We start from the raw sequence: 25213 nt of genomic DNA, 5'->3' as shown, positions 1-25213 counted from the left end.
GACTAACACAGGGAACCTCATCAAGAGGGGACAAAGGCCATGAGCAGCTGATGGGGCAAGACTGACCTTCCGGCTCTTTCATGGTCTCCCTCCTAGTGGAAGCAGAACAAAAATGCCCTTTTGGAGAATAGCCAGAGGATTATGTCAGCGCTGCTGGCAAGGGCTGAGATCGGCATCAAAGGGGAAGATTCGCCCCCACCTTTTCCAGAGGTCATGGCCAGGTGTTTCCAGCAGCTGTCTGAATCATATGATGAGGAATATGGCGGCTTTTCAGAGTTTCCAAAGTTTCCCACGCCAGGTCAGTCCATTGTCTCCTAACTGAGCCATCGCAGCAGAAGGGAGCAGCCCAGGGCATGGGACTGACCTCAGGTGTTTGGCTTTGTTATTGTGTTGCAGTCAATTTAAATTTCCTGTTCACATACTGGACCCTACACCGGGCATCCCCTGATGGCGCACGGGCCTTGCAGATGGTGCTGCACACTCTCAAGATGATGGCCTATGGTGGGATTCATGATCACATTGCTCAGGTAAGGGGGGCTGGGTGTTTGATGGCCTGGAGTGATGGCTCTTGGAGGCACCTTGTTTGGGTAGCATGAAGTGTTCTCTGTTGGAAAGAAGACCCTGGAGGTATAATCAGACGACTGACCAGGGACGGTGCTGGGCTCTGGTGCATATGTACTATTTCTGCCTCTGCAGGGATTCCATCGCTACTCCACCGACCAGAGATGGCATGTTCCTCACTTTGAGAAGATGCTGTATGATCAGGGGCAGCTAGCTGTGGCCTATGCCAGGGCGTTTCAGGTAGGCCCACTGTAACTCTTAGCCCTAGTGTTAACTTAAGGCTCTGAATCAAGGCTCAGAAGAATTGGCCCCTGAGCAGAGATCTGATCTCAGCAAGAAGCAGCTCATTTCGGACAGTCATGAGCTGCCTGCAGGTTGAGGCTCCACCCCCGTTACACAGAGGGGTGAGAGGGAAGTTATCAAACCTATGAGCCATCAGGGAAAAGCACCGCACAAGTGGGAAGATCTCTCAGCTGAGCACCTGTGGAGATGCCTTCCCATGGGGACAGGGCAGAGCGAGAACACGGACCCCACTGGGAGCTCGGCTCCCCTGGCACTGTGATCCTGCTTCCCAGAGCAGCGGGTATAAATCAGCAAGAGAGAGGCTGTGTGTCCATACCAGAGCAATACAGAGTCTAAGTGTAGGCCCCAAGTACGACGGATCTGAGGATCCTGGTTACCTGTCACCTGCAATGGAGGCAGATGAAATTATTGGCCCATCTATTGTCTTGAGATCATCCCAGGAAACTCTGCTTGTCTGAAGCCGGGGACTCTGGCCACGCTCTGCCGGCCTCTGGCCAGACGAGGATTTCTCCTTCACTCTGCTAGCCTCCAAAGGGTTTTGCTGCTGAGGTTTCAAACACAAGCAAGAGTGGAGCTTCAGGTGGGACATTCTGAGTTTGACTTTGTGTAAGCGTCCAAAGGACGTCTGCTCTCAGCAACTCTGGTGTAGATCTGGGGTAACTCACAGACACCAGCAGATTTCCCTGGTGTGACGGCGACCCTCCAATCCAGTCCAGGGTGTGCAATCCTTAAACCAGCAGATTTGCTGTTTCCCTGCGTGAGCTCTTTAAATCAGAAGCCCCTGATCGATCTCGTTAGTGTCGCTTTTGTTCCCTTTGTTATCACTGGAATGGAATCCTCGTTGTGTCTTTAACAGATTTCTGGCGATGAATTCTTTGCAGATGTTGCTGCGGATGTTCTGCTCTATGTCTCCCGAGATCTGAGCGACAGGGTAAGTCAGCGCCTTTGCTCGGGTGCAGGAATCACTTGCTTCATTGCTGCCATCACATCCGGCGGCTCTTGTGCTTTGCCAGCGATCAAAGTCACTGACACGAAGCCAAGCCATGCCTTCGCTCCTGGTGCCCAGGCTCCTTCGTGCCAGTGTATCCCCACCTCTGCTGGCTATAACAGACTGGTCTGTGCCAGTTCTGTCTCCTTCTGTCTTGTCCCCTGCAGCGCTTCCTGCTGCCTGGGACAGAGACGGGTCTATGCCTGACCTATGTAGGTATTTCCATGGTCCTCACGGCTGTCTTAGCTGATGGCCTCACAATCAGTCATGGATTTTAGCCTCACAACACCCTGGGAGGGAGGGAAGTGCTATCCCCATTTTATAGAGGGGGAACTGAGGCACGGGAAGATTTAGGGATTTGCCCAAGGTCAGACAAGAAGCTGAGCCACTAAATGAACCCAGATCTTTTGCATCCCCCAGGCCAGTGCCCTATTAACTATACTGATATATCAGTACACTACACCTGGAGTATCCCCCTCTGCCCTGTTCCCTGCAGCACCTCCTGCTGGCTGGGGCGGAGATTTCTCTATATCCGGAGTATCCCCCTCAGCCCTGTTCCCTGCAGCACCTCCTCTTGGCTGGGGTGGAGATTTCTCTATATCCGGAGTATCCCCCTCAGCCCTGTTCCCTGCAGCACCTCCTCCTGGCTAAGGTGGAGATTTCTCTCTGTCTGGCATATCCCCCTCAGCCCTGTTCCCTGCAGCACCTCCTCCTGGCTGGGGTGGAGATTTCTCTCTGTCTGGCATATCTCCCTCAGCTCTGTTCCCTGCAGCACCTCCTGCTGGCTGGGGCGGAGATTTCTCTATATCTGGAGTATCCCCCTCAGCCCTGTTCCCTGCAGCACCTCCTGCTGGCTGGGGCGGAGATTTCTCTATATCCGGAGTATCCCCCTCAGCCCTGTTCCCTGCAGCACCTCCTCTTGGCTGGGGTGGAGATTTCTCTATATCCGGAGTATCCCCCTCAGCCCTGTTCCCTGCAGCACCTCCTCCTGGCTGGGGTGGAGATTTCTCTCTGTCTGGCATATCCCCCTCAGCCCTGTTCCCTGCAGCACCTCCTCCTGGCTGGGGTGGAGATTTCTCTATATCCGGAGTATCCCCCTCAGCCCTGTTCCCTGCAGCACCTCCTGCTGGCTGGGGCGGAGATTTCTCTATATCTGGAGTATCCCTCTCTGCCCTGTTCCCTGCAGCACCGCCCATTGGCCAGGGAGATCAGTCACAGAGGCTTGATCGTACATCGCTAACGCGTGTGTGGTGAGGGGGAGGCAGCTCTGACCGGCCGGTGCATCTGTGTTAATGGTGCTGCTGCGTGTTTCAGGCTGGAGGGTTTTACAGCGCAGAGGACGCAGACTCCTACCCGACAGCCAAGTCCAAAGAGAAGCGGGAGGGGGCCTTCTGCGTGTGGACGGCAGAGGAAATACGGCGCCTCCTTCCAGAGCCTGTGGAGGGGGCCTCGGAGAGGAAGACTCTGGCAGATGTGTTCATGCATCACTATGGGATTAAGGAAGATGGGAACGTGAGCCCAGCGAAGGTGAGCTGGGAGAGGGGGCCTGAGGCTATGGGGAGGCAAATGGAGGCAGGGAGAGAGGGACATGGGGGACACTGGCCTCTGAACTGTGCGGACAGGTGTAGCGAAGGGAGAAGGATTCCAAAGTAGCTATATGGGCAGGGGGATTCTGGGAAGGCGTATGGAGATATTGGCAGTTAGCCATACTGGGAGGGGATGATATGTGGCAACTGGGGGTACTGGGAGGAAGTGACTCTAGCAGCTGGGGATACTGGGAAGACACTGTGTGGAAATATTGGCTGTTAGTCATTGGTAGCTGTGGTTATTGGGAGGAAGCCACACTGGCTGCTGGGGATACTGGGTGGGAGTGGTGTTGGCTGCTGGGGTCTGGGGAGGGAGGTACTGCTAGCTAGGGGTCCCTGGAGAGAGCCATCCTGGGGGTGGGACGCAGTCACTCACTTGAGTTTGTGATGGGAGGCCATCCTAGAGAGCACGAGTGTAGGCCCGGCCGGGGGTGCAGCCTTGTCTGATCCCTGAGGCGGGAGCTGTGATGCCCCTGGCTCCTCGTTTCAGGACCCGCACCAGGAGCTGAGGGGGCAGAACGTGCTGATTGTGCAGTATTCCCTGGAGCTGACGGCAGCCAGGTTCGGTCTGGGCCTGGAACAGCTCAAGACGATGCTGGTGAAGAGCAGAGAGCGGCTCTGCGAAGCCCGGGGTCACCGACCGCGCCCACATCTGGACACCAAGATGCTGGCGTCCTGGAATGGTGAGAAGGGTCCCTCAGGCTCAGGGGAGTCGCTGGGTGTGAAAGGTGCACACGACTCGCTGGGAGTGATGTTCAGCCAGTGCTGGGCTCACATCCCTAGATGCACTGGCTACAGAAGCAGCCAAGAGGCCTTGTCTAAATCTCTGGAGAGGAACCATAGTCTGGGGCTGGATTACAGAGTCTGGGGTCCTAGGCCCACCCCATGACATGGGACCTCCCTTACCCACCAGTGAACTGGGGCACTGCCCCCAAGACATGGCTCCATGCCTCATTTGGAGGGCTTGGGCCAGCTCACATCTCTCTGAGCTGTTGTTTCAGGCTGTGTGCAGACTCAGGCAAGCATCAGTCACACTTGGGTCACACGGTCAAGCTTTTCTCCACAACCCCGAGGGCTAGGAGCTTAAGTTTTTTTAAAAAAATGAAAGCTGAGATTTGGCTGTTATCACATGACTCCAGGAGCAGGGGCCTTGTGCTCGGACCTGTGAGGCCAAGCTCTAACCCAGCGCTGCCGTAGTCTCATCTGCCCAGGAGCGGGCAGCCCATCCAGACACTGAGATCAGTTGAGAGAGTGATTTGAGGGCTCTTGGAATTAACTGTCCCAGACACCAGGAGGTGCTGCAAGAAATGAGACAGGGAAATACCCAGGGCGTAGAGCAGTCTCTGGCCCAGCCAGCAGGAGGCAGTGCAGAGCCTAGAGTCCCTTTTGGACCCCTGAGTTCAGTGCCTTTAGGCCACAGTCATGGCCGAATTCTCTCCCTTGCTCCCTGTTTGGACTTGTCCTTCGGCTCTGCCTCCTGGCCTGCTAGTCCCTGGAGGGACTGGTCCAGGGCCCTGCAGAGCCTTCCAGTGTGGGGGTAGGGGGTGGGAGTTATGTCAGGCTGCTGGGGCATCCTGGGCACACAGCGGTGAGGGGCGATTGCTCGAGGGGTCCCTGCATTTGTTACTTCACAGCCGAGAGCCGGCCCTGCCAAGAGGTCTTGGGCTGGGAGCTCAGCAGCGACTCCATTCCATCCTTCTAGCCCCCAGCCCCGCTTCCCCTTCCCCAGCCCCGTCATGGGCTTTCCTTGCATCCCCGCCCCCGACTGCCCATGGCTTCCCCTCCACCCACCCCTCGGACCCCTTCTCCTGCTGGTGATCCCTGCCCAGCTCTGCTGGGCTGTGACCTTTCTTCACCTCTGGGGCATCTCCTGCGCCCTGGGTCAAGCTGAGAGGCCCCCCAGGAGCATGGGCAAGGTGAATTCTCCCTCCTGGGAAGGCGTCTGGCAGGACAGTGCCCCTGCCTCTCCTGCAGGCCTGGCGCAGGCATTGCCTTTGTTCCCAGGTGCTGCTAAGCTACTTCCTCTCTGAGGCTCTCCGCCTCCGGGTGGCAGAGCAAACCCAGGGAGGGGGCACTCAGGACCGCTTCCCAAGACGGTTCTCCCATTTGCCAGCAGGGGGCAGCAGAACCTTTCTCCGGTTTTCAGGGCAACCTTTGTAAAGGCTCCTTAACACATGTAAACGGTCAAAAGTGTCCGTGTGGTGCCATGGGGCTGAGATGTCACGAGTTCAAGTCCCAGGCTAGGATCAGAGCCCATGGCCAGCACTGACACTGCTAGCTGGCATGGGAGTGGAGGGACCAGGTGTCTGTCTGTCTGTTGCTGGTACAAACCCAGGTGTCCCATGATAGGTAGTAACCTCTGTCCTGACCGGCGTTCCCTCCCAGTGAATCAGGCTGCGTGCGAGCTCCCCCGGAGTCAGAGTGGCCGCTGCGCTTGTCTGTCATGACTGCACGGCATGGCTGGGCTACCGCAGATGGGAGAGACTCCGTATTCCACCAAAGGGGCATTTCGGAGCTTTTTTCCTGGCAGCTGCCACTCTGATGAGATATGACGTTCTCGGTGGCTCACACTGGTTGTCAGGGGCTGGGGCCTGTCCTGCTTTCAGCCCCGCTTCGACCTCAGCAAAGTGAAGCTCCCGGCGGGCTGTTTAAACAAAGGAGTGGAGATCGCTGGTCAGTACATAGTCCCAGCTGCACTCTGAGCGAGGCTCTGTTCTCTCCCTCTGACCCATGTAGGCCTGATGATCTCGGGCTTCGCTCAGAGCGGGGCGATCCTCGGCAAGGAGGAGTACGTCAGCCGGGCCGGGCTGGCTGCTGACTTCCTGCGAGGCCACCTGTTCGATGCCAGCAGCGGCAGGCTGCTGCGGAGCTGCTACCGGGGCAAAGGCAGCTCGGTGGAGCAAAGGTGAGTGTGGGAGGAGTCGCTCAGCGTGGTGGGGGTGGGTGGGTATCAGCATAGAAATAAGGAGGCTGATTGTCTGTCCGATCAGTCTGTCCGTCTCTTTAATCTGCCTCATCTATTCTGCTGCATTTCGAAGGTGGCCATTGCTGTGGTGTCTGGGCTCTGGTTTCCGGGGGGAGCTGGTTTTCTGCGTCCCTTTGAGTGCCCTCTACCCCATTCACAGCTCCCCGCTTCGCAGGCCCCAGCCTTCCCCTTGGGGCCCCTCACCCTGCCCAACCTGCAGGCAGCCAAAGAGTCGCTGTGACCACGCCCCTCGTGGACTGCCCTCACTGCCCCGCCTGGTGCTCCCCCCACCCCCGCATTGCCAGGCTGGGCGGGGAGAGGCAGCCCTGGGCAGGTCTGTTTCCCGCATGTGTGTGCTTGAGGTTAGATTAATTCAGCTCAGGGTGGATGGACTCCCAAGAGAGCTCAGAGGAATTAAGGTTAAATCCTCTCCCAGCTCTTTCTTATCTTTACCTTTCGAAAACACCTTCCCCTGCTGCCTGCGGAATGACAGCTGGGGCTGAGTACAGTGAGCGCCAATGTATGCACAGATTGAGATTGGGCAGGATCAGTAACAAAGCTCCATTTATCAAGGGCCAGTGCTAATCGCTGCCCAGAGGGAAACACTCAAAGGGCTTGCTCCGAACAGCTTCTGCTAACCCCCCACTACCCCCTCTAGCCTCCCACGCCTGTGTGCCGTGCCTTTGACTGTGTCTCCCTCTGGGAGCTGGCCCCTCTCAGCCTCCCACTGGTGGCGAAAGGTTCCAGTTTCGCTTATGCGGGAGGGGCACGTGCTTTTGTGACAGATCCTCCCGTTGGCGACCCCTGCTGGCATCTGGGAGGCCTTGCTGTGTTTGTTACATGCAGCTCCAGAGCGACACGCCCCGACACATGGTGTAGACATACAGAGCGCGTAGGCAGGGGCAGGCCCAGACGTGAACACACACACGTGCACGTGCCTATGAGCACACCCGCACACGTCGGTGCATATGGTGTACATGTGTGCGAGGAGCATGGACACCAGCAGGTGAGTGCAGATACAGGTGCAGAAGTAGTACCTGCAGAGACCCTCACGACTCCCCCTTGGAGTCCAGGCACGGGGGAGCCGGCTGCATGGGCACTTTCTTAATATTTGCTAGCAGCCGATGAAACAATGGGACAACTGTGACAACAGATGCCAGTAGCTCCACAATCCGGATGGACCCCCTCACCCCCCCTTCACTTCTTCCTTCCTTGCCACTGCGCTCTCCTGGGCAAACACAAATTAGGCATGTGTCAACGGGGATGAAGACAATTTGAATGGCAGGTTATTTGCCTGGCTAACAACTGACTGCAGTGTGGGATGGGCGGCACACGTGTTTGTGGACCCTGTTATTTGCCTGGCAGGGCTCTGGGCTTGGGGGTGGTTGGGAGTACGAAAGTGATGCCAGGGAGTTGAGTCCCTAACTGTATTCCGTTCACCCTCCCCAGCACTGGGGCATCCGTTTTGGGAGACAAGGCCTGATCCTGAGCACCCTCCTTTCTCACTGATTTCAGTGGGAGTTGAGGGGCTCTGACCTTGTGAAGTCAGAGGATCCGGCCCTTTTTATCGATTTCAGTATCCGGGTTGTTACTTTACTAGTCATGTGGGAGATGGCTGGGGACCATGTGCCGGCAAGAGGGTGTCAGGTTACAAATAATGGGCCAGATCCTTAGCTGGTGTAAACTGGCTTAGCTCCAGTAAAGTCAGTCTGCACTAGCTGAGGATCTGGCCCAATATCCTTCAGGTCATAAGCCGACCACAAGCTGGGCTCAGGAAGACCTCCACTCCATGGGGCAGTGTTCCCGAGTGCGGGTCATCTGCCTTCCAGTGTTAAGAGGGACTGTAGACCTGTTCCGGCGTGGTGGATCTCACGTTCTTCTGTCCCTCCCTTCCCTGGTTGTCTTCACAGTGCTGTTCCCATTCAGGGCTTCCTGGAGGATTATGTCTTTGTGATCCAGGCTCTCTTCGACCTTTATGAGGCCTCACTGAACCAGAGCTGGCTGGAGTGGGCCGTGCAGCTCCAGCGCAAACAAGACGAGCTCTTCTGGGACTCCAAAGGCTTTGCATATTTCTCCAGCGAGGCTGGGGACTCCTCTCTGCTCCTCCGCTTGAAGGATGGTAAGTGCACCGTGGAGCCGGGCTGGGTCCCCAGACTCAAGCTGAGAATGAGGAAGTCTTGAGAACTTATCGTAATGTTGTGCTGGGCAAGGTCGTGTTTGTGTGTAGGACCTACAAGAAGCTGGGCTGTAGTTTTCCTTAGTTGTAGTCTTTGATTTCACCAAGAAGCAGAAATTGGGATGCCCCAAAAGCAGCAGAGTCCTCAGTGTGCTTTGTATGGTGGTGCCCGGCACTGGCAAACAAGGGGGAGCAGAGATGCAGGGCGTCGCCTATCAATGCTAGTCCTTGCTTGGTTGCAGAGGTCCTTGCAGGCTAACACGGTAATTCTTTATAGCTTTCCCAGCCTAGACAGTGAGCGTCCCAGCTCAGGCCTGGAGCCTGGGTCTCCAGCATGGCAGGGCCGGGCACTATCCTGCTGCCATGAGTTCCTGGCGTCCTTGGTAATGTCTGAAACAGGCCCCAGGAAAAGATTTCCCAGCCCCTGGATCTTTCATGCTTTGTCTGTGGCCCAGGTCTCAAGGCAGCAGCCTTCGCAGACATCTGCCCTGGGTGCGTCACAGAGCAGCAGCCCTGAAGAGGCTTAGCAGTGCCCGGCCCTGACACCCAGCACACTGACATGCTCCTTCGGCGTCGTCCTGCTGGCATGCCAGGCAGCCATGCCCCTGTGGCAAGTGCTGCGCCTCAGGGGCACTGGGCTGCTTGGCTGACAGGCTCTTGTCTCCCTGTAGATCAAGATGGCGTGGAGCCCAGCGCCAACTCCGTGGCTGTTGCTAACCTACTCAGGGCAGCCTGTTACTCCGGCAACATGGAGTGGGTGGAGAAAGCCGGGCAGATCCTGGCTGCCTTCTCAGAGAGGCTGCTGAAGATCCCTGTAGCCCTGCCAGAGATGGCCCGAGCCACCGTGGCCTTTCACCGCACTCTCAAACAGGTAGGGACTTTGGCCAGTGGATCTGTGTAGTCAGAGATTTGACCACACACGTCCTGCTCTGCCCTAGCATAGAGGCCCCTCCCCACACTGAGCAGAGCTCTGTAGCTTACAGGGAGTCTGATTGTCCTGGGTGGCAAGACGGCTGCTCCATGGCAGAGGCACGTGGTTTGTGGCTGTTGGCATATGCCCTGGGGAAGGGAGGGGATTCTCTGCCTGGCAGCTCCTGTGGGGATACTAGGGTGTACAGGGCTGTAGGATGTACCTTGCATCCTGCAGAGAACCCCCAGGGAGGGAGGAGAGACAGCAGTGCCCTTTGGAGCCCCCAGCTGCCGGGGGCCTGTGTGCAGCCACTGGCCATGGCTTCCCCATTCGGGAACAGCTGGTGGCAGTTCTGCTGTGTGTATCCCCAGGAGTCGGATGAGGCTGGTACAGTAAGTGACTGACTAGGAGTGACTGTGAAATCGCCCCGTGACCATTCCATGAACTCCTCCTTTGCTTCTCCATCTGTTTCTGGTTGGTTTGGTCCTTTGCAGGCTTTCTCCTCTCTGCCTGGAGGCAGACTAGATGGGTGAGAGGGGAGGGGCGAGGTGGAGATGAATGAATCACAAGGATGAGTGAGCCCATAGCATGGGGGATCCCAAAATGCTGCTTATTGCAGGAGAAGGAAAGAGTCATTTCCCCATCACTGACATGCAGCCACCTCTGGGGTGCCACATGACAGCAGGGAGACAGCACTCAGCAGCACTTCAAAGCAGTTTGGGACAGGAAGTGAAGGACAATTGTGACAGCAAGAATCCAGTCACCTGACTTAGACACCTTCCTCTCTCCACGGTTCCTTGTGTCCCTCTGCTTTCCCCTCCCACCTAGTCCTTCCATCCTGCACTTTGCCCTCTCTCCCTCTGCCGGGCTGAGGATTGAATGCATGGCATGGCTGGCCTGCTGTATTTCAGTCCTCCTGTCCCGGGGTATGCACTCACCGTTACCTGACGGAGTCGGGGAGGAAACGTTCCCTGGGGCGCCAGAGCTGCCTCCTGCAGGGTTTGGGCACCTTCCTCTGAGGCCCCGGGTCCTGGCCACTGTTAGAGAGACAAGCCTGGGCCGGATGGTACTTGGCTCTGATCCAGCCTGTTTCCATTCACCTTTGCATTCCTTTCTCTGCGGACAGGTCGTTATCTGCGGCGCCCCAGAAGGAGAAGATACTAAAGATCTGCTCCGCTGTGTGCACTCCGTCTTCGCTCCAAACAAGGTACCCACCCTCTCCACAGCCTGCCAGCCAGCCCCAGTGCCCTCTGGGCACACAGCCTGGTTCTGCTTCTCTGCCTCTCTTCACACCGGGCAGTGGCTCTCTGCAGCGTGCTGGATTCCTGATGCTCTCTCTCCCTCACCCACCCTTCCCCTTCTCCCATCCACACCTCTCTTTTAAAGGGGTGCCCTACTTTCCCCACACGCCCTCCAGTTGCTGTGCCTTGTTTGTCAGCTTGGGAGGCAGGGATCATGAATCCCATTCCCTGGGCGCCTCTCCCTGACACAGAGAAATGGCTGCAGAGGCTCTTTCTGTCAGCCTGTACCCGGGAAATGAATTGTTACAACACAGCATGTGTGTTTACACGGGACTCCCAGAGAGAGACACTTGTTCCAGGGCGAACGTGCCCGGCCTGGCTGTCAGCACTGGATTGCACATGTATCTAGGTTACTGAACTCAGCAACATAACTTCTGCCTGGAAATGCAACATCTTCTTAGCTCCTTCCCAGCCCCACACCCTCAACAGGAACCCTGCAGACTCCCCCAGAAGCTCCTCTGTCTCCTCTGATCCCTCAGTTCCTGTGCCAGGAACCGCCCCCAGAGCCTAATGTCCTCTTCCAGCCATTCGAATCCCCAAACCTCCCTTAGATCCTCCCTCAGCCCCAGCCCCCTGAGACGCACCCAGGACCAAGATCCGTGCATCCACTCTCAGGTCCAGGAGTTCCCATGAGCCCAGTGCTGGCCCCGCTTTCCTCACTCCCAAGTGCCTTGTGCTGTCCGTGCTGTGGGCTGAGGGCAGTCAGCTTTGCGCAGCACAGTTGCCTTGGGCATGGGGGTTTGTCATGCACTGGCATGTTGGATGCAATCCCTTTAGATGTTAAATGAGCCCCTGGTGCTCGGCTGTTCCTTGCAGTTAGCGGTGACTGTATTTTAAGGCATTCCCCGGTGGAGGGTGAGTACGAGGTGTAACATCTTCCCACCGCTCACCTCGTGTTCTGCTCTCCCGGTGGAATGGAACTGGTTCGTCACTCCTGACTAGGGCTGTGTGACTCTGCCTGTCCCGGCGTGGCTGGGAAGGCGCGCTGAGCACCCCGGCGCTGCTGCCTGGGGTTGGGAGTGGAGCTGTCGGATTGGTGTGGAAGAGACAGAAATCCCTCCGAACAGCGTGACAGCTGAGCCCCGTGGCAGCTGTCACATTCAGCCGGCAGCGTCTCTGCCCTTTTGATTGACAGCTTGCTTACTTGGTAACATGTCGAGCTGAACGAAACAGGGCAGAAGAGAAGGGACGGGGTCAGTGCCAAAGGAGAAGAAAGTTGGTAGCTATGAACAGCTGAACTGGGTTCACCTCTGACAGCAGCAGTTCAGAGCCCCAGTGCCAGGAGTCGCCCGCCTAACCACACACTGGAGTGCGACTGGCAGGAGTCACACGCTGAGCCACGTGTCAGAGCACTAGTGCCGGGAGTCGCCCGCCGGAGTGCCGGTGCCGGGAGCCGCCCGCCGGTGCCGGGAGCCGCCCGCCGGTGCCGGGAGCCGCCCGCCCAGCCGCCCGCCGGTGCTAGGAGCTCTCTGTGCACTTCAGGTACAACACACTTGCTCTCTGCATTGTTCCTCGTAAGAGCCCTGATCTGTTAGCAGACTGGTTCGACTCGGTAAGCTCAGTCACTGTGCACATCCTAGCCCTGCAATATCCCAGTGAAGTGAAGAGACCCACGGCACTCCTGCAGGATCTGAGTCCTGCCCGGTGTGTGTGTCTGGCAGGACCCCGCAGCCGTGACACTCTCTGCAATGGCTTTGGTGCAGGCCATCACTGCCCCGCAATCTCTCCCTGGCTCCCCAGGCCCCATCCATGCAACTGGCGTTGCCAGCCAGTCACTGGCTCCAGTAAGTGACTCTGGTCTGTGTCTGTAGCAATCCCGTCATCTCCTGGCCTTTCTTCCCTGCGTGGGGAGGTCGCCATCCAGTCTACACAACAGCCCTGTGCCCCTCCCTGGGATCTGCCACAAGAGCTAATGTGGGCAGCATGGATACGTGCCAAGGAAGAGTCAGCCTGGATTTACTCAGGGCCGCAGTGGCTCGAGGGCCTCCAGGGTCGGGGATTGCAGCAGTGAAAAGTGGGGTTTTTGCGGGGAGCCAGTGGGTGGTGGTGGCTGGGCTTGCAGAGGTTCAGCTGCCGGCTGGGCTGCCTCCCGTGGGTGGGTGAAGGCAACCACAGAGTGTGCCCTCCCTTGGGATGAATCTCCTGTGGGCACAGGAGGTGAGGAGGTGTAATGAAGGGAACGTGGCTCCTGGTTGCTCAGAGCCTGTTCTTCTGCTGGCTCCAGCATCTCTCTGGTGCTGGCTCCATGACAGGCTGGCCTGTCCCATGGCTCCAGTGTGCCCTGGCCAGTCCTTGTTCTGCTCGCGGGGTTTCTTTCTGTTACCAGCTTTATTCCTCCCTCTCTCCCTTGGAAGGATTAAAGCCAGTGACCCACTTTGCCGGAATTGAACGTACTGGGTTGGCAGCAGGAGGCTGAGTCCTCTGGTGCCACTGTTAATAAATTACTCCCTGTTCAACAGCTGTGCCAGCCTTTGTTCTCTGCAACCTGAGCAGGTTCTGCGAGGGGGACTCGGACAACAAACCGACCGGGGAGCGTGAGCAAATCAAATGGCAAAGAAATTCACTTCCTTTCTCGCTGTTTAATTCAGTTGCCTCCAACTGCAACACGGAGCTTTGGAAGCCAAAGCCCAGCTGTTCGAGACATTCACTCCAGCACTGCAGAGATAGATGGTGGAATATCTCTTGGTAGGGGCGATGGAAGCTCCCTAAAAGTGGGAGGGCCACCAGTGTCCGAACCGTGGCCCCACCCCTTTCCTCAAGGCTCCGTCCCATGTCACCCCTTCCCCCAAGGCTGCGCCCCCACGTCGCCCCTTCTCTGCAAGATTCTGCTCCCATGCCACCTCTTCCCCCCAGGACCCTGCCCCCGCTCACTCCTCTCCCCCCCCGTCCCCCGCATTACTTGCCCTTACGTCCAGTAAAAAGTGATGGGACCATGGCCCTCTGCCCCCAGCGTCCCTGCCTCTTAGGTTTGCCTTCCCTGCAGTACGAGGCAGGAAAGAGCAGGAGGAAGATTGGTCCCTGGAATGGGTTTCACGTCAGAGCCTGGACTTGTGGAGATAGTTAAAATACCAAAGTGTGGGCTCCTTGGCAACTGCCCACACATTCCATGTTTGGCCTAGTCACTGGGGTTGTCAAAGGATTGTGGGCTGTGACCTCAAAGGATTGTGGGATTGGGAGCAGGGTAAGAAACTGCAGCTGGTTTTTGGTTGATGAGTGGAGGAAGGCTGAGAATTTTTTGCCCAATTGTTTGTCGGCCACAACTATTAGTGCACAAAGAACCCAGCAGCCATGTCTGTTTTTAGCAGATTGGTTAGCAGAACCAATGCAGGTGCCCGCCTCCCCCCGCCCCCATCCTTTAACAACAGCTGTCGCTCTTGTGCTCCCGTTGATCTCCTGGGCCCTTCCCTTTCCCTGCCTTATAGAAAGGAGCCTGAGCAGGGTTGCACCTGGTGATGGATTTGGTTTATCCTCTTTGTGGTTCTATCTGACTCCGGTCCTGCCGATGGATATTGAATTAAACTACATGCTAGTGTTCTATTGCATGGTTCCCATTTGGTTCTCAGTGAAAATCATGGCACTAAAACACTCCTTCCCTATCCTTCTAAATAAATGTTGCCTCTGACATGATGTGTTATTTCCCCGTTGCTGCATCACATCCCAGTCTCTAGAATCACTTTGCAGAATGGAGGGAGAAAGAACTTGCTTTGGAGTTTTTCCATGTGTCTATAAAAGATTCCAGGCAAAAGAGCACAGAAGCCCTGGAGACTGACTGACTGATTAAAGCAGAGACAAGGACAGCCTGAGCAGAGAGAGGGCTGTGCTTTGAAATTAATTTTCAGTGCTTTTTAGAATAGCAAGGTATGAGTTGCTAGTTCCTGAGCACAACCAGTGAAAAGAACAATGGCATGGCTGAGATGCAAGCAGAGGAATGGGCAGCAGCCTTGTGCCACTCAGGATATAAACAATGACATGTAGGAGAACACACAGGAAATGACAACAGCCTGTTGAACAGGAAGAGAAATGTGACATCATCAGAATGGGGAGTTGACTTGTCAATGATGTCATTCGTAGCACTGTGCAGAGGATGGAAGCTCTGTTTCATGAGGATTACGAGATTTTGAAACTTGGTTTAAATTCTCCTCAGAACAAAATGCAAACATTTCAGAATTCTCCATGAAGAAAAACTTAATTTCAGATCAGTTGAAATGTTTTGTTTCTGTTTCTATTTGAATATCATAATCTCTAATAAAATTTAAAATTAAAACACTTTGAAGCAAAAAGTTGTTCCCGGGTAAATAATCAAACCTTTTTGTTTTGAGAACACCGAAACAGGATTCTTTGATGTTGGCAGAACTTTTTTCCCAGATTTTTCTCCACAATGAAACTTCTATGAAATCAACATGGTTTTGTGAAGTGTTTCGATTTTGATGTAACTTCATTTTCCAATGGAAAATGGTTCCGTCCAAGGTCTTCTGACTGCCAAGACTGTAACAGGGTTCAAAAAAGAACTAGATAAGTTCATGGAGGATAGGTCCATCAATGGTTATTAGCTAGGATGGGCAGGGATGGTGGCCCCAGCCTCTGCTTGACAGAAGCTGGGAATGGGTGACAGGGGATGGATCATTTGATCATTACCTGTTCCGTTCATTCCCTCTGAAGCACCTGGCATTGGCCACTGTCGGAAGACAGGATACTGGCCTGTGGACCTTGGGTCTGACCCAGTATGGCTGTTCTTATTAGTTGGGGATGCAAGAGGGGTTCTTGTCAGTTTTCTATAGGGATGGGCCTAAACCAGAACCCTGGATTCCAACCTGCCTGAAGCTTTGGAAAGTTTGGATCAGAACATCTCAAATTACACAAACCTGGGTCCATGTCTCCCAGTGCTGGTGTCTTCAGCGAACAAGGTACTGCGCCCTGCTCAGCCTCTCTATAATGGATGGAATGTCAGAGGCCTGCATCCACCCTGGTGACAGCTGCCTCTCTCTCTGTTGTCTCCAAGGTCTGGAGTGAGAGATCCTGTCTCTTCCACATGTGATTGATGCTGACAAGGAGACAGAGCTGCTGAACACAAGCATCTCCTGGATTGTCATATGAGGGCTTACCTGATGCCAGGCTATCTCCTCACAGTTTGGTAAAACAGGGCTGAAAGCAGAAGAATCAGAGCTGAAGTGTCCTAAGTATCTTCTGACTTGCTAGCTCGGGGCTGCGGCCAGAGCCTAAGCCAGGTGCGACGTCTCTGCTGCCACCGGAGGGAGAGAGGCAGGTGCTGTCCCTGCTGCAGCTGAGAAGTTAAGTGCCAAGGAAACTCCAGGCAGGAGCCCGAAGAAAGATGTCTCCATGCTGCTGGGTCCTATGCATGTGGCAGGGTTTGCTGCTGCTGGGGCTTTTGACACAGTATGCCGCTGAGAGGTGCCAGACTGTCAGCCCTAGGACTGGCGTCCTCTGATTGTGCCCAGAATCGGCAGGGCAGGCAGCAGCAGTCCAAGCTCCCCGACGCCATCCTGCCTGCGTGCCTCTGGTCTGATCTGCAGAAACCCACCTCTGAGGACGAGAGACGTGCTGCTAACTCAGGCTCCATGGCCCCCGTGAGTCCTGGGCACTGTTCCCTCTGAGCTGTGTGCGTGTGAGCCCGCACATCGATCCGAAACCCCGCACATACAGCAAAACACCGCGCGCACAACAAATGAAATGCTACATCGGAGCCAGGCCGAAATATCATTTACAGGCGACTTTTGACATTGTTCGCCCACCATCTATCAACACAGCCAGATTCTCCTAGCTGGCAAGGGGGGGGAAAGGGAAAGGAGGTTAAATTTCCTTTTTTCTAAGTATTTAAAGATGACATCTATAAAATAACATGGTATAAAACTATTATCACAAATTGCAAATTAAAACTTTTTAACTGTATAAGCATTTTACTCGCTTGGGCGCACTTGCCTTATGGCGCACAAATTTGAACTCTTCTTCAAAAATTTGCACAGAAGAAATTTTTCACACACAAGGCCTGTCAAAAATTAGAGGGAACATTGGCCCCGGGTCACCACAGGAACTGGACTGAGATCATCAACTCATTTCCTAGCCACTTCTAGTCATGACCAGCCGGGGCTGGGTTCAGCAGAATGACCTGGCAGTGAAAGGCTCTGAGAGGTTTAATGAGCAGCTGCGGGGTGTCACGCTGGCCGCAGGTTGCAGACTCAAGGGGTCTGTCTCTCCCCTGCCCACTAGAGGGGGACAGAGTGCTAGGTTACACTTGCACCTCAGGCCCCATGCAAACGCTACCAGGGGTTGCAGTCCGTGCCCACTTTGCACCAGTGTCCAGGCCTGCCCCAAGCGCAGGGCAGGGAGAACGAGCCCCAGGACAGTTCCCGCAGGGAGGATAAAGCTAGTCCTGGATACAGGCTTGCATTGAAGTGGGAGCAGAGTCCCAGGTTCATCCGGGGAGTGGGCTGGAGGGCTCCATTCTCCCCAAGGCAAGCAGGGAGCGCGAGCCCTGTGGAACCCCATCGCGGAGCCTGGTTGAGTGTGGGGCATGGAGTGAATCCAGAGCTGGGGCACTGCTGGCTGGGGGATTTCAGCACGGCTTCCCCCTGGGATCCCTGGATGTACCTGGCCTCTCCCACCCTCTGTGTGTGGAGCCCATTACTACTCTTGCCAGTTAACTGGCTCTTTTTCCCCGGCCCACCTCAGCTAAAGGAGAGGAGAGGCAAAGCCTTCCAGCCACACTGCTCAGGATTTGGACAGGCTCAGACACCAGGACCCCAGAGCAACTTTCCTGTCCAACGAGACGTTTGGAAGCCTGGGCCCAAACTGCCTTTTCCCCCTTCAGGAGGCCGCTCGCCCAGAGCTCCTAACAGGCGTCTCTGCCCTTTCCCGGTCCCCTCCCACCACTCTCCATTTCTCCACCCCGTTCTGCAGCGCTTGCCTCTCTTGCCCTGGAGACGGCAGAGCAGCTGTGTCAGGAGTTTAAGAGATGTCAACATGACACCCCCGCCCACCCACCCATTGCTGGCAGGTTGCTGGGGGCTAGCCTGAGCTGCATTGATGTAATTAACTAGGTCGTTCCAGTAATTAATTCCTCACAAACATCACAGTGAAATCCTTGTCAGTGAGGTTGAGAAAGCTGGTGAATTTACATTTGATACCAGTGTTGGGGGGGGGGGGGGGGCTGCTGTGTGAGGAGGGAGGAATCAGTGAGTGCCGCAGAAGGACGGGTTCATTTAACCCTTTGCTGTGCTGAGCTGGGGTGGCAGGGACCCAAGTCTGGAATCTCAGGTCTGTCATTTTGTATGGTAACATTTCAGGCCAAGGTGCATGATAATCAGGGATTAATAGCGACAGCATCCTTTGTTTATCTAGCATCCTTCATCCCATCTTTAGACACTTCACCAAGTGATAGAAGATGTGGAGCCTAAAGGCTCACTTCTCTTCCCCTCCAAAGTGCAGCCTACTCGGGGGCAGAGCACGGCATCTCTTTAGCAGCCATCAGCAACGCTACCCAGCAGCTTGGGAACAAGAACTCTTGGTTGTAGTGAGCTGGGAGTCGTGCAGCCTGTTCCTGACCTGCTGCTGATTTGCATTGTGACCCTGAGCAGGTCATTTCCCTGCTTTGTGGCTCAGTTTCCCCTTGGAGAATGTTGCTAACGGTCCTTTATCTGCTGTGATGCTTGCTCTTAGAGTCACCCCCACCCTTGTAACACGCATTGAGCTCAAAGGAAGCTGCATCTGTACAGTTCTTGCCGTTACTCTTTCAAGGGTCCCTGCATTCAGTAGGCCGGGGGTTTCAGGCTGCCCCATTTGGTTGTGTGGTTATTATTGTGCTCTCTGAAAGGGGTGGATGAGCCCTTCATTGAGGTCTCCTCTGACTGTCAAGGTGGACTAGGCTTGGGGGGGCTCTTGCTGATTGGCTAGAAGGGGGGAGTGCAGGTTTTACCTGTGAGCTGCAGCCCTCCTTGCACTGACCTGCTTAGAACATGCCCTGGATTCCCCACTGCTCCGTGCCAGCAGGGGCTGGTGGACTAGGGAGGAAAGAGACGTTGGTGTCTTTTCCTCCTAACCTTACCCGGTGCTAGGGGCCGAAGGCAGTGTCCTGACGGTGGCAGGCAGATTTCAGTCACTCCAGAGGCAGGCACAGGCCTGGGCCTGAGCCTGCTCCTGGGTTAATTCCCTGGCCTGCTAAAGGCCTGCGGGGTAATTATGAAGGATTTCATTATCTCCTCTTCCATGGAGCGCTAACACGCCAGCCTTGCTTTGTCCTGGCCCAGCCAGAGGACCTCAGGGAGGCTGCGAGAAAATGAATAATGAATTTCAGATTAGATATGAATTGGTAATTAATCACTCCTGGAATTAATTCCAGACAAAGCCAGTGGGGCACTGGGGGGAGGCAGGAGGGGGGTTGGAGAGAAACGATGCCAATCCTGAGCTGAAGCCAGAGGCAGGGAAGGGGGCCCCTCCAGCCAGGGAGGGGGCAGCTAGCTCCAGGCCCCTGTGGAGGAGATGGGAGCAGGCTGAATGGAAGGCGCCCTGGGAAAGAGAGATGGTCCATAGGAGGGCAGCAGTGGCCGCTGTGTGACGAGGGGGCCTGCTGCCCAAATGGAGGGGAATGGGGCAGGACAGCTGTTGGGGGGAGGGCGGGAGTTTGGAGCATGTCAGAGAGAGGAGAGTGAGTGGGAGGCTAGCCGGGTCTGTGGCCTGGTTGGGAGGAGTCCGGGGCAAGCCCGAGGCTTTAGCAGAGGAGCTAGGAGATGTGTGTGGGTGGGGGGAATGTGGCTCGCAGGGTTTGAAGCAGGCTCAGTGCGATGTGGGTGGGGCTGTGCTGGAGGGGTGCGGTGTGTGTCAGTGGGTGGGATCTTTGCCTGCCTCTGGCGTGCGAGGGGAGTTGGTATGCGGTGGTTGGGGTGGAAGCTGACATGTGTTGTGTGGAAGCACGAGTTGGGGTGATGTGTGCAGTGATTGCTGCTCTAGGGTGTTGGATGTCAGTGCCGGGGGACATTGGTATGATCTGTGCTCTGCTTGCTGCATTTGGATGAGGGGTGTGTCAGTGGTTCTGTGTGTGTACGTGTGTTTAAGAACAGATGTGATCCGTGAGGGGGTTGGGGTCTGCTATTGCTGGGAGTGTGTGTGTTTAGGGGTTAGTGGTGTGATCGGTGTGATGGTGTACAGTTGTATTGGTGTGTGTCTGCGCTCAGGGGTGTGGGTGTGATGTGTGCGGTGGTTGCTGGGTTAGGGCGTGGGGCGTGGGTTGGTGTCAGGAGTATGTCTGCGCTGACTTCTGGGGTGCTGGGATGACGGGCCTGCTGGGCAGACAGTGCAGGAATGCCGCCCTTCTTTGCTGGCGTTGGAGAACAGGCTGGCTGGGGAAAACATGCGTCCTCCCGCCCCCTGGCAGCAGGTCCCGGCCCACAGCAAATGAGCGTGTGGGCGACAGCGAGCCAGGGCATTGTGGGAGGGCGCAGGCTCTGGTGGGGAAGGGTGATCAGCATTTTGGCTTGAAAATTGCCCGGGTGCCATGTGAACCACGAGTAAGGCTATGATTTTGTCGCGGAGGTCGCAGAAGACATGGAATCTGTGACTTCTAGAGACCTCCGTGACTTCAGGCCCCCACTGGTAGGAGCTGCAGGGTCCCCCGCTGCCCGTGGTGGCTGGGAACTGGGGGCACCCCCGCTGCCTGGGGCTGTGGGGTACCCTGGAGATCCGAGAAGCCCTGGGCAGCAAGGCAGTGGGGGGAGGCCACTGCTCTGAGCCATGGGTGGTGGGGGCCCTCAGAGCTCCCCCCGCACCTGCCCAGGTGTGGGGACCCCGCAACTCCCCATTTTGTCATGCATATTTTTTCTGAAAATCAGGGACAGGTCACGGGCTTCTGTGACTTTTTCTTTATTGCCTGTGACCTGTCCATGACTTTTACCAAAAAGATCCGTGACAAAACCTTAGCCTTAACCATGAGCCACCTGTGGCAGGGTTGTTGGACTGCTTGACAGCCTCCCGGTGTCATTGCATCCTGCACCTGCCCTGCTCTGCCCCATGCCCCCTGGCTTTGTCCCCCCCTCTGTCTGGCATGCTGGAAGATTTGTCCCCTTCTCTGGGCTCCGTGGGATCCCTAGTGTAGGGGGAAAGGGAGGCAGTGCTGAACATGCAGCCATTGGCCTGAGAGGGGGGATCGGTTATTTAGCATCTGCCACAGTTAGGAAAGTGGCTCCTTGTCGAGTGTCTCAGGGGTCCGAGGGGAGTGTTAACTCTCAGGCCGGCTTGGGTCCGTCTGCGCTGTGGCTCTGACTCCTGCCTGCGGGAAGCTGGCATGGCTTAAAAGAGATTAATGCCGTTTGAGCTCAATTAGAGCAGCGAATTTGAAGCCTGCTGGGCAGCGGGGATGTTGCCAGCAGCGCTGTTGATCACAGTTTGTTCGTTGGGTAAACAGGACTTGGGTGGGTTTGCAGCAGAGTTAGTCACTGCTGCAGCACACGGCCCAGCACCACAATGGGCCAAGCTGTCCGTGCGGCCGCTCCCAACTGGGAGCCAACAGGGAGGGGCTGTGCAGCTACACATACGAATAAGCATCGAGTCCCAGGCCGGGCAGCATCCACTGCACATGGTGCCCCCTGACGGTACCCCTCATTGCATGCCAGCACTTCCTTGCACAACACCCCTCGCTGCACACACAACCCTGGGCATTACTCCCCCCTGCATGCCAACCCTGCCCGGGCACCCGCGCACAGTACACACCGAGCCCCCAGGCACCACCCCTCACTGCACACTGAGCCTGCAGGCACCACCCCTCACTGCACACTGAGCCCTCAGGCAGTACCCCTCACTGCATGCCAGCTCCCAGCACTGCACACTGAGCCCTCAGGCACCACCCCTCACTGCATGCCAGCTCCCAGCACTGCACACTGAGCCCTCAGGCACCACCCCTCACTGCATGCCAGCTCCCAGCACTGCACACTGAGCCTCTCGTGATACTCAGCAGTGCATGCCCAGCCCTCCCCAAGCCCCACCCGTCACTACACCAAGCCCCCTGTGTGACACCCTTCACTGAACGCTGAGCCCTTACAGTATACCAACAGAGTGGCTTGAGTGGGGGTTGGCAGGGATCAGCACCTTCCAGGGTGGAGCCCTAAGTTAGCACAGATCAATGAGAGGAGAGTGACCTGCATTGAGGAGCCCTGGCCATATGGTCCTGCGCTTATTCTGGTCAGGAGGTGCCGTACATTTTTGTTGCTAAGAGGGGAAAACAGGCGTTTAGGCCTCATGGGAGACATGCACAAGGGGAGGAGGGGTAGCAGGGTGGGTCAGGCAGGATACGCCATGTAGAGGGGGTGCAGGAAAGGGGAGAGGGCTAGAAATGGGGGTCCCACATTCTTCTGGCAGCATTGGTTGGTCTGTAGGGTCCAGGTCTCTCTGGAATAGAAGCATAGGACTAGAAGGGATCATAAGAGTCATGTAGTCTAACCCCCTGCCAATGTGCAGGCTTTGTTGTGTCTAAACCATCCGAGACAGGTGGCTCTCCAGCCTCCTTTTGAGAACCTCCTGTGAAGGTGTTTCCATGACCTCCGGAGGTAGTCTCTGCCCTTGGTCTCCTGTTCTTACAGTTAGGAAGTTTTTCCTGAGATTTAATTTCAATCTGTTGTGCTGGAGTTTGAACCCATCGCCTCTTGTCCTGCCCCTGCTAGCAAGAGAGAACAACTTTTCTCCATCTTTTTTATGGCAGCCTTTCAAGAAGCTGGCATGTCCCCCCCACCCCCAATCTCCTCTCTTCCAAACTCAATATACCCAGGCCCTTCAGCCTTCGAAGAAGTGTTACAAAAAGTTAGTAAATAGCAGCAGTAAAGGGTGTGGGGATGTGATCGCAGGGTCTGTGCTCCATGAGACATGCCCTAAGATCTGTATCTGGTTCTCTTCACCTTCCATCCTCCCCTCTCCTAGCATGTGTAGGCGTGATACAGTTAGCACTTCCCACGGTGGTCCAGGGGAGCTGACTGGGTCTTGACTGTGTTCTCCCTTTCACTCCATCCCTGACTGTCTCCATCTCTGTGTATCCCAGGTGCTGATGCTGGCGGACGGGGACAGTACTGGATTCCTGTACCACCATTTGCCCTTCCTCTCCTCCCTGGAGAGGAAAGACGGAAAAGCCACTGCTTATCTCTGTGAAAACTTTGCCTGCTCCCTGCCTGTCACCTCCTCCCAGGAGCTGCGCAGGCTGCTGCTGCTGTGAGCTGTCGCCCCGTGGCCCCGCCGGGCACCCTGCCGTCTTGGCGAAGGTGAAAGAAAATAGACTAGCGAGACAGCCGTGGTGACTATGCATGGACGCAGCGCAGAACTCTGCAATAAAGTCACCTTTTGCACAAGCCACCCCCTGGATTGTTCTTAGTGAAACTGACAAGCAGTCACAGCCATCCATCCCTGCTGGCTCCCCACCACCCATCCGTGAGCAGCTCTGTCCTCTGAGATGGTTTTAGCCCTCGTGTTTCAGTTGTAACAGTGTCTTTCCTCCTCCTCATCAGGAAGACTCACACTCCACAGTTCTCAAGAGCACTGCCCATTTGGGGCTGATTATGTTCCTTGCATTCAAATCCCCAGGGACAGGTGCAGTTAGTTCTGATCTGAACCATGACCAGTTGAGTCAAATATGAAGAGTCCACATGCAGTGGAATCTAATCATAACAATGTCCAATCAGGTTGCTCCTTTTCCTAGGTAGGTTTTGCAGCACCCCGGGCGGTGGCATTGTCCCTGTTTATAGAAACTGAGGCACAGAGAGATTCATCTGCCCAGATTGCATAGGAAGAGCCAGGAATAGAACCCAGGAGTCCTGACTTCAATATTTCTCAACTGGTGGGTTGCGATCCCTGGGAGTGGGGTGGGTGTTGTGTAAGGCAATCCAGGGAGTGGGGGGCGGGGGCAGGGGGAGGCACTGGAAATTTTATTACAAATAAAAACAACGAAAGTCTCACTCCCTGCACAGCCTCCCCTTTCAATGTCAAGGATTCTCTGTCAGCCTCTCCAAACACACGCACAAATCAATTACACAGGCTTATTAGCACTGTTAGCATGAATACATTTTTACTCGTAAATGCAAGGAAGGTTACAACATTTTTTTTTTACCTTAAATAAGGATCTGCCCTCTGAAAAGCACTGCCCTCCTCTAGCCAGTGTCAAGGGGGATGCGGCGGAGTGTCTAGCTGTGAACCGTCATGCGCAGCAGTGGCTAATTCCAGTGGGCCACCGGCAGTGTGGTCTAATTCAGGGGTCCTCAAACATGGTTCCCTGTGGCCCACCTGTACAGCTGCAATGGGCACTGCGCCCCGCTGTTAACACCACTATTAACAACTAGAACCACTAATAATCATTACATACAGCTAAACGATAACACTGTAAGCAAAGAATTCCCATGTTTCCTTTTCATTTGAATATAAACAGTTGTAAGGATAGAAATCCCTAGCAATATGCACTCAAAGACAGGCTTTAAGGTCTTGGAAACCAACAGGTTTAGTAAAGCTACACTTTAAAAAAACATGGAGAGCAAAATGTGGAGTTCAAACAGGGCAAACAGTGCATAACTGTACCATGTACAAAACTGAATGAGCAACACAACATTAACAAAATTGTTAAAAAACCAGTTATTTGTTGATTTTAAACTTTGAACCCTATATTGTGTTTTCAATATTTTTTTAGTGTAAAATCTGAATTTCTGTGTTGTATAAGTCAAGACTGAACCCTACTCACTACTAATTAGAAAACAATCAGATATTGTAAATAAAAATGCAAAATAACAGTTCTGTTATAACACACTGAGGCAACAGGTACTCAACCCGTCCAGTGAAAGAGAATCCAAACTTCAAGCATGCATCATCGTATTTTCTTACCACTTTATTTTTTTGGCTGGCTCATTTGTGTCACTGTAGATGGTCCAGGGCTTTCATCATCTTCTCCACCAGTGCATTCTTCTTGCTTCTGAAAAATAAATCCAGCCAGGTCAGATAGAAAAACTGCTTGCCGTTTTTACAGTTGTAAGTGGCAGACTGTGTGTACACTGCTAGGTTACCTTGCAGTGAAATGCATCATTGTACTCGCGAGAATTAAACTTGATTTATTGCAGCTTGGGTTTTTATAAATAAAGTTTTTCTATACTCTGTCCAGCATATACAGCTCTAAACATTTCATTGCTGTAGCTTTTACTGACATGAGTCACATGGAGTTAAAGATTTACTAAGAGCTTGACTGGAGAATACAGTTACGCCGGTGGACCATGTGGCACTGTGCAGCAGCCCTCAGTTTGGGAACCCTGGGTCTAATTCCCTCTGTCCTGGGGCGTGGGGGTCTTTAAGAATCAGTGTTGCAACCTGCAGTGACTGCTGATTTTAGTCCAGTGGGAGCAGATAGCTCCATTTCCCTCTTGCCACCACTGGGGACCAGCATATGTGCCTGGTTGGGG

At 55.0% G+C, this 25213-nt stretch overlaps 1 protein-coding gene across 3 annotated transcripts in view; it reads left to right on the top strand.

Moving 5' to 3' along the window:
• SPATA20 (spermatogenesis associated 20) overlaps positions 1-24920 on the top strand; it is a 30167-nt gene extending 5247 nt beyond the window's left edge. The window contains exons 6-16 of one of the 3 annotated variants that reach the window (XM_048817949.2): positions 97-298; positions 397-527; positions 697-801; positions 1721-1795; positions 3167-3379; positions 3929-4121; positions 6175-6343; positions 8314-8522; positions 9251-9450; positions 10616-10696; positions 22825-24920. In XM_048817949.2, the coding sequence (XP_048673906.2) occupies positions 97-298; positions 397-527; positions 697-801; positions 1721-1795; positions 3167-3379; positions 3929-4121; positions 6175-6343; positions 8314-8522; positions 9251-9450; positions 10616-10696; positions 22825-22995 (1749 nt within the window). In that variant the 3' untranslated portion in view covers positions 22996-24920. Of the gene's footprint in view, positions 1-96; positions 299-396; positions 528-696; positions 802-1720; positions 1796-3166; positions 3380-3928; positions 4122-6174; positions 6344-8313; positions 8523-9250; positions 9451-10615; positions 10697-12047; positions 12187-22824 lie in introns of those variants that run through there. The other 2 variants (XM_048817951.2, XM_048817950.2) reach the window with 2 other exon arrangements.
• Positions 24921-25213: the final 293 nt, after the last annotated feature.

Source organism: Caretta caretta, chromosome 14 (assembly GCF_965140235.1).
Source record: "Caretta caretta isolate rCarCar2 chromosome 14, rCarCar1.hap1, whole genome shotgun sequence".
In the NCBI taxonomy this organism is placed as follows: domain Eukaryota; kingdom Metazoa; phylum Chordata; order Testudines; family Cheloniidae; genus Caretta; species Caretta caretta.
Note: the sequence above shows the minus strand (reverse complement) of the source record. Positions and strands in the feature narration are given on the sequence as shown.